Raw genomic sequence first — 16,628 nt, 5'->3', positions numbered from 1 at the left:
TTTAAGAATGTCGCCAGGTTCTGCTGTATCGTGTGCGCAGTTTCGGTTGTTCGTGCTGCCCTCTCGTAGAACGCCCTTTAATGTCGCTCTTCTGTTCCACTGCGTCATTCCCCACCTGTGAGGTAGCCAACCAGAACAGCACCTGGTTGGCATACCTGCTTTTTTTGTACTTGAATGGCAACACTACATAATCAAGTCCTAAACCCGATTGAGCGGTTTGTATGCATGTATGTATGTACGTACCTATTATAAGTACATGATATGTGATGTCATGCACGATATATAATGCGATGTGATATACGTGTGTGTATATGCGTATGTATATATTTCCTACCCCTCTGTGTAACGCTTTATGCCCTGCAAGTAAGTAAATAAAATAAAAATAACAACAAAACAACAATAAATACTCTCTCTCTCTCTCTTTTAGTTTCTACAGATTTCTTTAAAATTGTGTCAACTACTAACAGCTGTATTGTTCTGAAGGAAAAAAATGACGTCGAAAGACGATCTTCTGCCACTACTGATACGTCACACCCTCTCTTCTCCACCCTCCCACCCCTCACGCTCTTCCCTCCCCTCTCACTCCTCCCATGATGGATGCAATTGAGGGTTTGCTGAATTCAATTCAAATTTCCCGCGTTCGCCCTGCTCTCGCGCCATCTGTTATGACCTTTAATTACTGTTGGCTTAAAGCCGGCTACAGAGCCGCGGCTTCTGTCGGCTTGTTTTTAACGCGTAGCGTCTCTTCGACACCATTTCTAACGCGTTGATTTTTCATTTACTAACGTAAAAACCAGTCCAATGTGTATCCTTAAATAAATGAACGCTGCGGATCACAGTTATGTACATATATTTTGCCTCAAAATAGGTCTGAGGTTGCCTTTGCGCTGTATAATGTTGACGTGTATCACCCCGTGTCCCCAGTGCTAGTAGCTTGGTTGGTTTTGGCCGGGCGGTTGAATCGAGTGACAGACAAACAGAAAGACAGACAGACAACGTTTTTCGCGTTTAGGTAGCCCAAGAAAGATTATCGTATTTATCTAAAAGGGACACTGTTTCTCATCCTCCGCAGCCTTCCGAGTGTCAGAATTAATTGCGGAGCCCCACTAGGCCATCGTAGAGTCAACGTGTTCGCCCACACTGCGGCCCAGGAAGTTCTGAGCAAAACTTTACTTATGTGTAACTCTTGCTTCGCGCTTTACACGCTCAATGCTGTGACTCATTGGCGTTGAACTGACGTTTGGCGTTCCGTCGCCGGAAGTTCTATTTATTTATTTATTTCTTCATTTATTTAGTTATTTACTTATTTATTTATTTGTTTGTTTGTTTCCCTTTTTTTCATCCCCTAAGCACCTGCACGTTCTATTTCTTTCTTTTTTTTTCTTTACCCCGGTTGTCTGAAATAAGCCACAGACCGAACAAACAAAGGAAAACAAGTTGCAGCCGGTGTGAGGTTATGTCGAGAGCCATCACGACGCTTGTGTCACGCCGCAACTTGCCATATATCCAGCGAGCGCGTATAGATCAATGATTGAGAGCTATAGAGGCATTGGCGGCGGTTGGCAGGGCGGCAACGCCTCCCGCAAGGTCGGTGTCACGCTCGTCCGACCGGGCAGCTGATTTATGTCGGCCCGGGTATAGAGGCTGGGTCGCGCCTTTTTTTTTTTTTTTCCTTATTTTGTAAGCGGGAAAGATTGAGGCAATTCGTTCTGTAGCTCTTTTCGAGTTGTAGTTTGTATTGCTGTTAGATCTCCTTACGACGCCGCGCTGTGACTGCTGGCTTTCAGAATAATAAAGGGGGGCGTCAGATTTCAGTTCGGAGTTGGCGCCGTCAGGGGTTAACCGCGTGGCGTATTGCGCGGAATGAATTGCGAACAGTTTGACAAGAGGGGGACTTTATTGCGAAATCTGTCGCCGCCAATACCGCGCAGTGCGGAGGAATCTGCGAAGTGTTCTGAAGCAATAGCGGGTACGCGGTGACGTCATCGAGGCCGCCATTTTGTTGTATGACCAGCCAGGAGGAAAGCTGTGCTTTATCTCGAACAGCCTATATCTAGCAGTGCAGGGGTGACTGCGATCAGGACAGCAATATGGGGTCTGTGATGACACTTGAATACTGCATGTGAACTAACGTGGAGCAAACCGTAGCCACGAGTGCCCGCTGTACGGCCTACGTCATACTTAACTTGAACACACCTTAAACGTCATTTTTAACGCGATAGAGCTCAGGGCCCCGTGTCGCAGAAAATCCGGCGTCGGCGTTAAGAGTCGCCGTCTGGCGGAAATAATCATGCCGAAACACAGCATCCCGAACCACCCCGACCGGGCGGGCCCTTCGCATGGCGCAAGGCGTTAGTGAACAAAAACTGAATTTCTCAAAGTAGAATCCGTCAAAAAATCGTAAATTACGACTTAACCACAACCTACAGACGTGGTAGCTTCAGACTTTAATTTGAATATAAGCGAAACAAAACCTGATAAGCAGCCAGAGATCTTTGAATGACATCGCGTTCCAACTCTTAAAGACGAAGCTTAAGCGTCCTCCGATTCTGACGGTGTTTCGCCGTACTTTGGTTCTAGGCAACCTTGAGGGGAGTGTTGAAAACCGAGCCTTTCAAAATTTCGATCGGGCCCCATGTCGCAGAAAATACGCTGTCGGTGTCGGCGTCAAATAACGCTATCACGTTCCACTCTTAAAGGCGAAGCTTAAGCGTACTCCAATTTTTTGCTTTTCCAGCGGATGGTATTAAAGGTTTCTGGTGCCTTGAATGTGCTAGCCTAGAGCACCTTCCTTCCAAATACTGAATCCTTACGTCCAGAGTTTTGAAGTCAGGCTACCAAGTTAGTAGGAATGCGCATTTATTGTTCGAATTGAGTCTGGCCACGGCCTCAGTTAAATATTCTGGCTCTAAGGGGATGTTCTAATATAGAAATTTCGCCCGACGGAATTGTGACCCGAACCAGCACAATATCCTCAAGTGGATACTGGGCAAGAACATTAAATAACTCTACGCCATGTATAATTTTAATCGGAACCTAATCTGCAATTCCCCCGGTAAAAATAAGCAAGAACAAACCTCATTGCCTTTCATTTATTCTTCACTCTCTCTCTCTCTCTCCTTCCTCTTCAACTAAATGGTTATGTCACACTCAATCGGGTGGCTCGAGCCACTCACTGCATTGCAATATCCGCCGCACTACTTTAGTGAAAATGGCGTCGCGCAGCCAGAGTTCGGGTGCGTGGGTTCGATCCCCGTCGCAGAGGCCGCATTTCGATGCGGGCCAAAGGCAAGGGCGTTCGTGTACTTCGATTTAGCGTGCGCGTTAAAGAAACCCAGGTGGGCCAATCTAATCGGGAATCCCGCAAATGCCTTTGAGACATTTTCAAACCGGTACCTCAGTAGAAACACAGGATACAGCTTACGCCACACCTCAATAGTAGCGAAGAAACCCAGGACAATCTATGGCATTCAAACTATAGAACATGAAACCATGCGTTTATGTAAGACGTACCCTAACGTTGTTGATGTCGCTAGAGATTGTAGAACTATTCGCCAATTTAAACACTTCATAGTCAACATGTTTCTCTCTTCTGATCTATATATGCTGTATAAATGTTAATGCAAGAGTGAATTCTTCAGTGTTAAGGGTGCTTGGTTGTTGCATTAGTGATGTAATAATTAAATTCTTTAAATGTTACTTTTATGTTAGTGATGTATTAGCTCGTTCGTATGTTATTTTACAAGCAACTTGTGTTCTGCAGTGTGCATCAAAGATTGTTTTGTATGTAGTTATGAAATGTCTGCTTTACAAACTGCTTTTGTAACTTGCAAATTCCGCTATCTCTGCTGCCCCAGCGAGGTAAGACCTAGTCAGGAGGTTTAAGCCCTCCTTTTGCCTTACCTCGCGGGCAAACCTTGTACCTGTTTTGCCCAAATAAAAAATTTTAAAAATTTAAAAATCATATCTTGGTTTTGGCACGTAAAGCCTCTCAACGCCTTACATATTTTAATGAAATAACCGAAGTCAAAAATCTGCCATTTCTCCCCTGCCAGGCCGGTCGGTCGAGTTTCTCACAGATGAGATAAATCGCATTTAGGAGGAGGGAATTGTACCGGAGCAATGGAAGGTGGCGAAGGTCATACTCATCCCAAAGCCCGGAAAACCGCCGAGCTTGGACAACCTCCGCCCCATCTCACTGACGTCATGTGTAGGGAAGGTGGCCGAACACGCCATCCTTAACAGAATTGCCGAGTATGTCGAGACCAACGACCTTTTCCCTCACAACATGATAGGTTTCAGGCCAGGCCTCTCCACCCAGGATGCCATGAAGCTTATCAAGATCCAAATCCTGGAACGCTGCACTCGGGACACGAGAGCCATCCTTGGTTTGGACCTGGAGAAGGCCTTTGATAACATCCGTCACGAGTTCGTTCTCGACGCCATCTCCAAACTCGACCTGGGTTCGTCCTTCCATGCCTTCGTCAGGTCTTTCTTGAGCAAACGATGCGCCATCCTCAAGGCTGGAGATTTGGAATCAGAGAAAATGGAGCTGAGCGGAAGAGGCACCCCCCAGGGGTCAGTCATCTCACCGCTCCTCTTCAACATCGCAATGGCCGACCTCTCGAGATACCTAGGCAAGATACAGGGCATCGGTCACACGATCTACGCGGACGACATCACTGTCTGGTGCGCGGGAGGCAGTGACGGAGAAGTCGAAGCCGCACTCCAGGAAGCTGTCGACACTACAGAGCGCTTTCTAACGGACACGGGACTCCGATGCTCCCCAAAGAAATCTCTACAGCCCAACTAGAAAGGGCCGCAAGCCACAGAACTGGAAACCCCCCACCGAAATCGACATTAATCTCTACATCAAGTGCGGAGATCCGATTCCCAAAGTCGCGTCCATTAGAATCTTGGGAATGACACTCGAAGGGGCGGGCACAAATAGCATCACCATTCACAAACTAGCAAAGAAGACGGATAGCGTCATCGGTCTAATCAAGCGGGTAGCTAACAGAAGGAGAGGCCTGATTGAAGAGAATCTGATAAGACTAGTCCACGCTTTCTTGTTATGCCATTTCACGTACGTAGCGGCCATGCACGTCTGGAAGAGGGCCGAGCGAGACAAGCTAAATGCCATGATAAGGAGGGGGATCAAGAGCGCGCTCGGACTACCAAACTACACACGCACCGACCGACTTCTGCAGTTGGGTATTCATAATACACTGGAAGAAATTGCAGAAGCACAAGAAAGGGCACAGATTCTCAGACTCTCCGGCACCACGGCGGGCAGACGAATCCTAACAGAGATGGGCGTCCCCCCGGCTAAGGTCGAACACTCCTACCAGGGCCTTCCGAAAGAGCAGAAAGACCACATCATCATATCCCCCGCCCCGCGCAATATGCATCCCCAGCGCTACGTGGAAAGAAGGAAGGCCAGGGCCGTGGCGCTCCTACGCCGGGTGACAGAACTCCCTGGCGGCAGCTGCTTCGTCGACGCGGCCCAATATGGCAACAGCAAAAATTTCACAGTAGTGTCCATCAACCACAGGGGTTCGACCGTTAACGCAGCTTTGGTACGAAGCACGTCGTCATGTGCGGCCGAGCAAGTGACTATTGCCTTGGCCCTCCTGGATGAGAAACATGCGAACATCTTCAGCTACTCCAGGGCAGCCATCTGCGCCTTCAGCGTTGGCGCCGTGTGTAAGGAAGCCTGTCGCATCCTCGACGGCAAAATCATCGCCACCCACACTCTCATGTGGTTCCCCGTTCACATGGGATCCATCATGGGAGGCCCCACAAACCTCAACGAGCTGGCCCACTCCAAGGCGCGAGGTCTCGCTTTCCGCAACCATGGAGAACTAACTACCCGGCCGGCCCGCAGTGGTGGAGAACAGAGATGAACCGACAACATATAACGAAATTACGCAGCACTTTTATCTCGGCAGGAGAGACTTTCCTCTTCCTCACAAGAAGTTAAATAGAGGGCAGGCATTGACCCTCAGATTATTGCAAACAGGCTCGTATCCCAGCCCGGCTTTATTACACAAGCTTTATCCCGACACTTGTGCCAGTAGTTCTTGCAGGCACTGCAATGACTTCGCTAGCTTATACCACATGCTCTGGCGTTGCCCTCGTTGCGAGGCACGGAACAAATCAATGAGGACAAGTGGCTCTCCGCTATCAGGAGCCCCGATGCCGGGGCGCAACTATGGGCTGTCCAGAGGGCCCACGATGCGGCGGTCGGGCATGGCCTGACTGTCCCAACGTGGGAGCGGCCCGCTGCGCGCTGAGTCGCGTACCTCATGACTTTTTTTAAAGTTTTACCTCCATCCATCCATCCCCTGCCAGGCCGCGCAGCCCATATGGAAGGTGGAGGGAGGGGCGATTTCAGACGCAATAAAAAAGGTTTAAAAAATAGGAGGTGCATGCATCCTGGTTGGCGAAATAATGCGAATAGCAATCTGTCTTACGATTCTTGCGTAATCGTTGGTGATACGTCTTGTATCATGATCGCTATGAAAAGCGGCACACATCCAGTGAAACAAGTTGCCGTCGAAGAGGTTCATTAAAGAGCGGCCCGTACCCAACGACCTAAGTCAGTCTGACGGATGGATTTCAACCCCGTTCCGTCCGCAAAGCAGGTCGGTGCGCTAACCATTTGACCAAGGTCGCCTAAGTTGGCGGGCAAGAGGTTAGGCGCCAACATAGATACATAGAGACATAACGCAAACAGGGTAAATTCCCCGAAATCGCATTGAATGAGCGTCCTGTAAAGCGTGCACCACCACAATTAATGCCTTTAGGCGGAGGAGCAACACTTCGGCAAATGGTATGCAACACCGGCGCGACCACAATAAAAGAGAGAGAGAGAGAAAACAAGGGTACGAAAGGGATGGAGGTCAACCAAACTAGTGTTCGGTTTGCTACCCTACACTGGGGCTTTAAAAAAGGAGGAATAGAAAAATGAAAAGAAGTCTTGACTGCCAGTAACTTGCTGTGTTTCCTTTTATAAAGCTAATAGCTTTCTTTGCCCGTTTCGGGGTTGGTGATAGGTGGCCAATGGTCAGACTATCGATACGAAGCCACCGATGCAAATTCAGCATGCCCTCGCTAAACCGAACCGCGAGGCTGCGTTCGTCGCCGAGCAAACTCTTTGAGACGAACATGCTGTCGAGCGTGAGCTTTGTGGCGTCTGAACGCTTAAGTGAGGTAGTGGAGAGTTCAAGAAGGCGACTGACATCCTCCTCTCCCGCCGCCATCTCGCCCTGTGGTGGCGGTGGGGGAGGAGGATGGCAGTCGCCTTCTACTCCGGCGCTCGCACCGCTGGAAGACAATGCACATATATGACGAATCGGCTTATATGCAACGACACCTACGATACCGCTACAGATGTACTGGTTAACGGTTCAGCATGATGACCAGTTAGCCTGCTTAGTAAGTCTTTTTTCCCAATACCAGTCGAGACTGGGATTTTATGTTGTGAAGATAATTTCATGTGATGTGCTCATAAAATCGCTTGAATATGTTATTTAGTTGGTTCTCCGTATCTGTAGAAACATGAACATTTCGTAATACACCATGTTGCCTGGGTTATGTTGGTGAGTTGCTTTATTGTGATCCCCCCCCCTCCCCCAACAGTAATGCCTATTGAAGGCGCTGTGGGAACATTTGGAAATAAATAAATAAAAATAAAAAGAGAGTGCCTCGGGCAGTGCTTGTGACTTGGACATAAGACACATTCCGGTCTTGTGCCTTTTTTTTTTTTCAATGAAAGACAGATGTTATGTCGTAATGCACAAAATGTAAGGCGTGCAGACACGGACACAAGAGAAGAGAAATGGGCAACACAAACGCCGACTATCAACTGAAGGAAGCACTGAGGCGAAAAAAGAAAGACACAAAACTCATCTGCGCATGCTCTGAGTGTTGTGTCTTCTTTCTTTATTCGCCTCAGTGCTTCCTTCAGTTGACAGTCGGCGTTTGTGTTGTCCATTTCTCTTCTCTTGTGTCCGTGTCTGCACGCCTTACGTTTTTTGCATTATGAATCCTTACCAACTAGCTCAGCTTTCTGTCGTTGTAAGATGTTGAGTGCCGCTTTAAGTTGAATGGACGACAGACAGTTCACACAGAAGAAAAGAATACTCGGACCACAGTCTCGATTGACATTCGTGCTACTTGTCACAAGAGCACTGCTGCACTTTGACGAGAAGAAATAGCTCTACGACTGCATTTGATAGCACGGTGAACGCTGTTATGTGTGTGCGTGCATCACTTGTTCATACTATCCTTCTGTGCTTCCGTTCTTCCTGCCCACTTCCCCCTCTCCCAGGGTCAGGTAGTAAACCAAGTGCAATCTGGTTAGCCTCCCTGTCTTTATTTATTTCTCTCTCTCTCTCTCTCTCTCTCTCTCTCTCTCTCTCTGTGTGTGGTTAACGGCTGTATTCCATGCGGAATTCCTCAATGAAGCATGCGCTACCTAAACGTCCTCACTGTAACAACTATACGCCATCAAGCGTTTGTTTCTTTTAATAAATCGAGTACCATTCGAGAAGCGTTCGACAATTCGCGTTTTTTTTATAATCGTGTCTGTGGTTTCTGTACAATCTTTATTGCATTTTTTTACTTTGTTTTCCAACTCACGACACGCATGCATGATTGCCTGTTCTACATAGCCACTGTGCTTCTGAAATAAACTTAAGTTGCGATTCAGCGCTTCTTTTCGTTATCTTCCACTGCCCCTTGTCGCATACGCTATTCGCTTGCTGTGAAGATCCACCAGCTTGCACCAGGTATCAATTTTACCGCAGGACTACAAACGGTTGCTCAGGTAGCTGAACTTCAACGACAGCCCTACTGCGTGTTTGCGCATTGAGACAGCGGTGGTTGTGGACACGGTCTGAGCATTTTAGACTCAGATTGCGTGAAAACATCTTTATCGTGTTTCTTTTTTTTTCTCTGGGTGATTTCCCCTCTCGGAAATGAATGGAAGAGAGAGAATCAACTTTATGTAGAACACTACTCGAGTTAAGCGAGCGCAGGTAGCTCCTACGCTTTGCATTGGTTGGTCCCCTCAGTTCAGAAGTCGAGCGCTCTTAGTTGCCGTCCTAGCTCTGTTGTCCAGTTCGAGCTGCTACGTGGAGTCGGAGCTGGACAGCGCTGCCTCCCATTGCCGTGTGGTGGGACGTGTTACCGGTGAGCGCTCCGGTGTGACTGGGCCTTCCCATTCCACGTGCTAGAGCGTTGCGCATTAGTCGCAGTGCATGGACATATATAAGAATACAGCACACAATGTGTGGTTTGGTAAAGACTCAAATGTGTATATGTGTTTGTAGTTTCCGCCGTACCACAGATTCTTCTCACGCTAGCGTGTTTTGCGGCGGTTGTAGTGTTTTTTGTAACAGGCCCTAGTGTTGAAGGAAGTGTCTAAGTGTCAGGTTCAGGTACCTAAGTGGTGGAAGGTTTCTGGGGTAGTTTGGCTTCTGTGCTGCTACCCTGATGTTGACGGGGGGCTATCTTCCCCGCTCGAAATACAAGACGGATACCCACACGGGAATCAGTACCCTGGATCCAACTTAGGAGGAGCGGCCGTGTCACCGTGGGTTTCTGTGGAACTCTCATCCGATACCACTAGTTTCGTGGTCGATTCTCTGTCAGCGTTATCGCCAGTGCCCTCCGTCGTCGTTGTTCGAATATCTGAGTCTAAACTGGAACATGAAGGTTGCATCCAGAGCATGACTGCCGTAACGCGCTTCCGGCGCTTGCAGTAGAAAAGAAAAACATTGCCATCGACATATGTGTTCCCTGCTACAAGAAAGCCATTGCTCCCCATCTATTATGGGGATGCGACAATGCAGACCCAGATAATGCCCCGACGTTTAACCAGTTTAAAGTGAGTTGCGTGAAACGTAGTTTTTCCTTGTTTTAGGGGCGAAGCACCTTAGGGCCGAGCCTTGTCCCTCGTAGTCCGTAGCTCTGGTTGGCATGGAGACCGGTATATATATATATATATATATATATATATATATATGTACGCCAAGATCCGGCTTCCGGAAGCCGGAAGCGGAAGCCGGCTTCCACATCCGGTTCTGCTTCCGTTTTCACTTACGGTTCCGCTTCCGGTTCCGGAAGCCAGCTTCCGGCTTCCGGAGAACGCTTCCGGCGTTTTGCCCGAATGATCCCCCGGTGCTTCTCCCACTCATCATCATTAACTTCGTGGATATGCGGTGTTTTTTCTTTCTTCTTCTTTCTTTATTGTTTTTGTTTGTTTGTTTGTTTGTTTGTTTGTGTGTTTGTTTGTTTGTTTGTTTGTTTGTTTGTTTGTTTGTTTGTTTGTTTGTTTGTTTGTTTGTTTATTTGCTTGCTTGTTTGTTTGCCAGAAGCGCATCGTCTGCATACTGGCGGTACGAACACTTGCGCTTGAGAAGCGCTCTTATCACTTGATGGCGTAATTGATGCGGGACGACTCACCGTATTCGTCGTCGTCGTACTCTTCGTCGTCGTCGTCGTCCTCGTCGTCTTCGTCGCTACTGCTGTCGGCGCACTCGACGGTCGGGCGTGCCGGGCGACCGGGCGCCTGGTTGCGAGCTCCTGCGGCGCCGGCACCACAGCCCGACGACGAGCGGCACTTGAGGAAGCAACGGCGTTGGGGGGCACCCGCATCGCAGCTGGCGTCTGCACATTGTCAACAGGAATGGGAAGGCGGGAGTCAGGACTATTCTTTTTTCTAAGTGAAGAGTACGCACGCACGCACGCACGCACGCACACACACACACGCACACACACACGCACACACACACGCACACACACACACACACACACACACACACACACACACACACACACACACACACACACACACACACACACACACACACACACACACACACACACACACACACACACACACACACACACACACACACACACACACACACACACACATACACACGCGCGCGCGTACGCAGACACATACGCCCGCACACTTGCTCAAAAGAACGCCACAAGCATATACAAACAATAAACCTCTACACAAGCCTGAACATACAAACACAAGCCCATGTACAGGTGCACAAAACACATAACGCACGCAATAAGAAGCGTAGGGTAGCAAACCGTATCTTCCCATCTGGTTAATCTCCCTGTCTTTCCCCTTTCTTCTGGGTCTCTCTCTCTCTCACGCAAATAAACATACACACCGAACGCATCATCAGATATTACTACGTGTTACCAGAAATTACACTGTAATCTTTTTCTAAAGGACAGCTGACGTTCTTTTGAGCTTCTACACTTCTTAAAGCGTTCCGCATACGTTCTAAAGATTGTATTTGCTCTCCGCATTATTATTATTATTATTATTATTATTATTATTATTATTATTATTATTATTATTATTATTATTATTATTATTATTATTATTATTATTATTATTATTATTATTATTATTATTATTATTATTATTATTACTTCGTTCACATATACACACAAGGACACGAAGGAAATAGGGAGGGAGCAAGCTGACAACTGCCACCGAGAGGGGCACAAGGCCTGCCTCCTCTTTCAGGAGGAGGGAATTGAAGAAATGAAAATAGGCGGAAAGAAAAGAGAAAACAAAGAAATGACAGAGACACAAAGCGAACAAAACAAAAACACAAATAATGTCTATAAACGGGAGGCCAAGGCAGTATCCTTCAGAAATGTTAGCAGGGCTCGATGGGCCTGGTCGCGTTGAGCAGCACACCCCCTTGGAAAGAGGCAACCGTCAAGGGCCGCACATTGCAGTCCAATAAGTCTATATTCCTTAATTGGCAACGCGCGCTGCGCAACAAATGCGGGCACTCTAAAACGAGATGTTCAAGTGTCTTACAGGAACCACACCACTCGTGCGGAAATAATGCGGGCTCTTATTTCTCCGTGCAGATAATACGTAAGACACGCGGATGCGTCTTTCTCCGTGCAGAGTATTACGCATCCGCGTAAGACACGCGGATGCGTCTGAAAGCATGCGGGCTTGTATCCATCAATGTATTCACTTGTTCATGCCCTGTTATGGACTTTGAAGTTTGTGTGCATTAATTGATTGTGAAATACTTGTATGAGAGTACATGAGAGCATGCTTGAAGAAATAAAAAAAAACTAATACCTCCCTCCCACTCCATGAAGATGGTGGAACAGCGAAGCTGTGTTAGTTACACTGAGATTTGCATGTGCATGTGTTGCACGTGGTGCAATTGCGTAAACACAAGTAAACACGGATCTGCAACACGAACTTATATTGACACGTTGCGTGGCGAGAAGAGGCAGCGACTTCCGACGCTACTCGACGATTGTCCAGTTCTCTGGTCGCAAACTGCCGAGCCACCACCAGAGGCATCGGCTGAAGTGACGGACACCGTGCGCGTTCAGCGCAAACAACGCAGGGAAACGCGGACGGCGTCGGCAGAAGCACTGCGCGTTGCGCGTTATCCGAAAGGGCGCAGCGCGCAGAAACACCTTCTCTTAATTATACCCATCGCCTCTCCTCCTCGCGCCCAGCGCGGCCTCTCATTGGTCACCTCCTCACCCCAGCGCGCGCCTCTCCTCGTCTGCTGGTCACGTGGCCTGCCGTCCCCCTGCGTGGCTCTCATCCTCTCCTGCTCACGTGACCTGCCTGACGCCGGCGGACGGAGGGACAGACGGACGGCGCAGCCTCGACCTTCAACAGCTCCGCTGTTTAAAAACAAAAGAAACTGAATAGCTTTCATTCTAATGGTACCAGCCAAGATTGCTATCGTATTGCGAGCCTGGACGTTCTCAGCTAATGCACTCCAAAGAAAATTTACACCTATCGGGGCTTACCTTGTTCTCAAACAGTGATCATCTTCTACCTTGCGCGCATCTCCTTTCTATGACGCTCTGATCTCGGTACTTTTAGATCCCATATCTGCATGGCATAGAGTATCTAACAGGAAAGTAGAGAGCGCAGAGCATTAAATAAAGGAAGTGCACTCAATACTGATGGCTAGTAGTGTTTAGAGTCAAGAAGGAACCCAAATGATTTGAAACTGTATACTCGAAGCACACCGATGAAAAATGATAACAACAAGCTGGAAAACACTCGAAACTCCCAGAGTTCACTTTGGTAGTTTAGAGTAACGTCCGAAAAACTTATGTCAGTGCTGGACCACCACTGAGAGACTTACACTGACCCGCGGTGGTGCTGTGGTGACTTAGCGGCTATGGGCGTCGCGCCACTAAACACGAGGGCACGGGATCAAATCCCGGCCGCGGCGGCCGAATTTCAATGGGGCGAAACGCGAAAGCGCCGCGCATTGGATGCACATTAAAGAATTATTACTATAATTATTTTCGCAGCGAAAACTGTATATGGCTAGGCGAAACGAAAAACCGTTAGTCCCATGCTTCGCTAAACGTCTCCATTGGCTGCGCCGTCAGTTACGTCGGTCTCTACGTCGCACCCTGCGCGCGCTCCATTGGCAGCGCCGTTAGTGACGTCGTTCTCTGCGTCGTAGCTGCTCTGCCCGCGATGCCGGCTTCTCGGCTCGCCGTTGTCGCAAGCGTTCGATATCTCGAGTTAGCTCGGCGTTGTGGTTAGCAGCATCCGCCCACCATTGGCGCTTGCGTTCCACTAGAAACAGAAACATGTAACCAATAATTGAGAAACGCATCAATACAGCATCGGGATTAACCCCGTGCTAAACACCGGGACCGCAAGTTTCACCTTCGCTGGTTAACCATCTACGGTACGGAGTGCTTGGGCGGTGTTTTTATTCTATTATTTTTTTCTCTCCACATTTATTGTTTCCCTTTCCCCCTCCCCAAGTGTAAGGTAGTTATTCGGACACGTCGTTAGTTAACCTTCCTTCCCTTCCCCTCTTCGTTTCTCACACACACTCTGTCTCTCTCTCTACAATTTAAACAGACTTACACTGGACGACTTGCATACACGTACAACGAAGGCTTATAATAGAAAAAAATTTGCCGCGTATCTGCGTGCTTCGCTGCAAATGTCGTCGAAAGACGATAGTCTTCTGCCGGCCGTACTACATGAGTGCTGGTCTGATCCGCGGCCACCCGTGATGCTGTTCTCGTACCACTTCCGTCCTCGCATGAAGGTTTGATTGAACAGATTTCATTTTACCGCATTATTTCATCAAGCGGCCATTTATGTTTTGCCCTGCCTCAGACAGCGCTTCTTTTATGGTGAATCGGCCGCATCTGGCTGGCATTGATAAAATTGAGGAGGCGCTGCGTGAGACATGGACGCCATGTGGCAATACATCGGGAAACATGATCCTGTGCAGAGGGTTTCCTTCCTCCATGGCAGAGGGCGCTCGTCGGCGCGCAGTCGGGGAACGTCGTTCGTCGGCGCGCATAGCATGGCATTTTCAGCGCAGCTTAAGAAACTAGGGTCTTTAGAGTTACGTATCTATGTATTTTCTATTAAAGGAACACACCTCCTAATACTTACCTAGTGATGTTGCGCCTCAGATATGCGTAATATTTACTTTGTGATCGATAACGTTCACACGTATGAACAGCCGTACCAGTTTAAGTAGTGTGGGCGGTAAGCAAGTGGTCCAACTTTGGCCGGGTGGCTGAATCGGGTGACAGACAGACAAACAGACAGACAGACAAGACAGACAGACAGACAGACAGACAGACAGACAGACAGACAGACAGACAGACAGACAGACAGACCAAATTTTCAGCGTTTAAGTTCCCCAAGAAAGACTATCGTCTTTAAAATTGTCGTGGTTGAACGCGCTGAAACCAAGCTTGTCGATCGACAGCAAGGTGTTGCTTGCTTTGGGAAAGGACACAGACGCTGCTCGGCGCCGTCAGCAACTACCGCATCTACAATTGCACCACAAGACAACACGCAGACGCTGCTTGGCGCGGAAGCAGCAGCGAGCGAATTGACCTTCATGCTGCGTCTCGCTACAACGTGAACTAAGCGTCGAAAGCGCAGCGCATACAATGCTACTAGTACTCGGCACACTTTGTCCACATCGCAGATCGCTTTCAAGATATGGGCGCCCATGCGGCGTACGAAATTGCATGGAAGCTCCCTAGTACCAAGCAGCCTCCGGTAGTGGCAGGCCAAGTTCCAGTTTGACCTTAGCTGAGCTTGAAAGACATATTTAAGGAACCAGACGAGACGTTTTCTGGGTTTGCACCTGGAGTAGTAGAGCTATCGCTCTAAGTTTAGGCTTCACTCAGTTGGGCCAGCTTGGGGTACATCGCTTTATTGAGTCGCCACCATTTTTCTGATATTTTCCGCAGGTATCACCGATCTGATCGCCGCGATGGGCGCATGATGGCAGTGATATTAAAAAGCACAAATGTTGCGTGAACCACCGGACTGGGAATCGAACAATGTCCTTGTGTTTAGACAGAACACTTAAAGGAGAGATGGTTTCTTGCTCAAGTGTGATTTAAATACTTTTCCGACTTATGAAGGCACTTTGAAATTATAGCCGCATTCACAAATACAATTTCTCATAGGAGCTATATGTTAGTAGACTTTCTAACTCATAAGAACTCGAAGGCGGAATATAGAGAATTCGCTATACTAAGAAATGCAAAGTGACGCTCGTATTGCTTTCTTGTAAGGCGATCATTCATAGTAGGCTGCGACAGAAATAAGGAAGGAAGAAAAGAGAGTACATTGTTTTAAAATGTCGCAGCTTCACCCGATAGGCAAAGCACCAATTGCAATAGCAAATTAGTAGAGAGCTATACGTAGTAAGGATAGTAGTTTTATTAGCTGTATAAACTTGGACATGCAGCAGCACCAGCAACGCGCAGAACTGTTGTCAACGCCGTCGGCTTTTTGCCCGCGTTCGCACCAAACGCGCGCGGTGTTTTTATATAAATACGCATTTGGTGCCGCAGCTAAACGTCGCCTCCCCTCCCGTCCCCCCACGGCCTTTCGCGCGACGGAAAAAGTCGCGTTTGCTTTCTATATATGGAAAGGACGAAAGAGACACTTAATTCTGCAGCCCTTCAGGGAGCACGGCGCAGAACGCGCGTTTGCTCTGCGACGTGCGTTCGCTCCCCGTGAAAGCGCGCGTCCCTCACGCCCTTTCACTCGCACATACAGCATCCGGAGCGCGGCGACGATTTCAACGCCGTTGACGTCATACGGAACCTCACGGCGACGACGACGACGACGACGGCAGAAATCCGCTTTGGATTTCTTGCCATATTGCCATATAATTGCTATCGGAATAAAACAGTTGATCTGCCCGCTTTTAAAGCGAATCTTTATTTGCTAACCATCCAGGACCATTCGATGACCACGGCATCTGCTGTGTCCGCTGCCGTCTCGACGAATACCTCGCCGTACGGGAAAATGATACAATTAGGACGGGTCCTATGGGGGGTGACAAATATCGGACGCTCTGCTAAACAGCCCGATGCTCCAAATATTGGGCCACAATCACGCACACACTTCTCTCCTTCAAATGCCAACTAACTGTTTGAGATGGTTGGCGCGAGTGTCACGTGTCGTAACTCGTGCGAGAGCACTTGCACGCGAGAGCAAGTGCGCGTGTACCAGTTTGTATTTGGACGATGACGTAGGAATAAAATGGGCAAATAGAACTTGGAGGACGCTTAAG

At 48.4% G+C, this 16,628-nt stretch overlaps 1 protein-coding gene across 1 annotated transcript in view; it reads right to left on the bottom strand.

The window, feature by feature from the left end:
• The window catches only part of LOC119452732 (nucleolin-like), a 180,002-nt gene that overhangs the window by 45,683 nt on the left and 117,691 nt on the right, over nt 1–16,628 (bottom strand). Inside the window, exon 2 of the mRNA XM_049667323.1 lies at nt 10,474–10,677. Coding sequence (XP_049523280.1) covers nt 10,474–10,677 — 204 coding nt within the window. The remainder of the gene's footprint in view (nt 1–10,473; nt 10,678–16,628) is intronic.

This window comes from Dermacentor silvarum, chromosome 5 (assembly GCF_013339745.2).
Source record: "Dermacentor silvarum isolate Dsil-2018 chromosome 5, BIME_Dsil_1.4, whole genome shotgun sequence".
Classification (NCBI taxonomy): domain Eukaryota; kingdom Metazoa; phylum Arthropoda; class Arachnida; order Ixodida; family Ixodidae; genus Dermacentor; species Dermacentor silvarum.
Note: the sequence above shows the minus strand (reverse complement) of the source record. Positions and strands in the feature narration are given on the sequence as shown.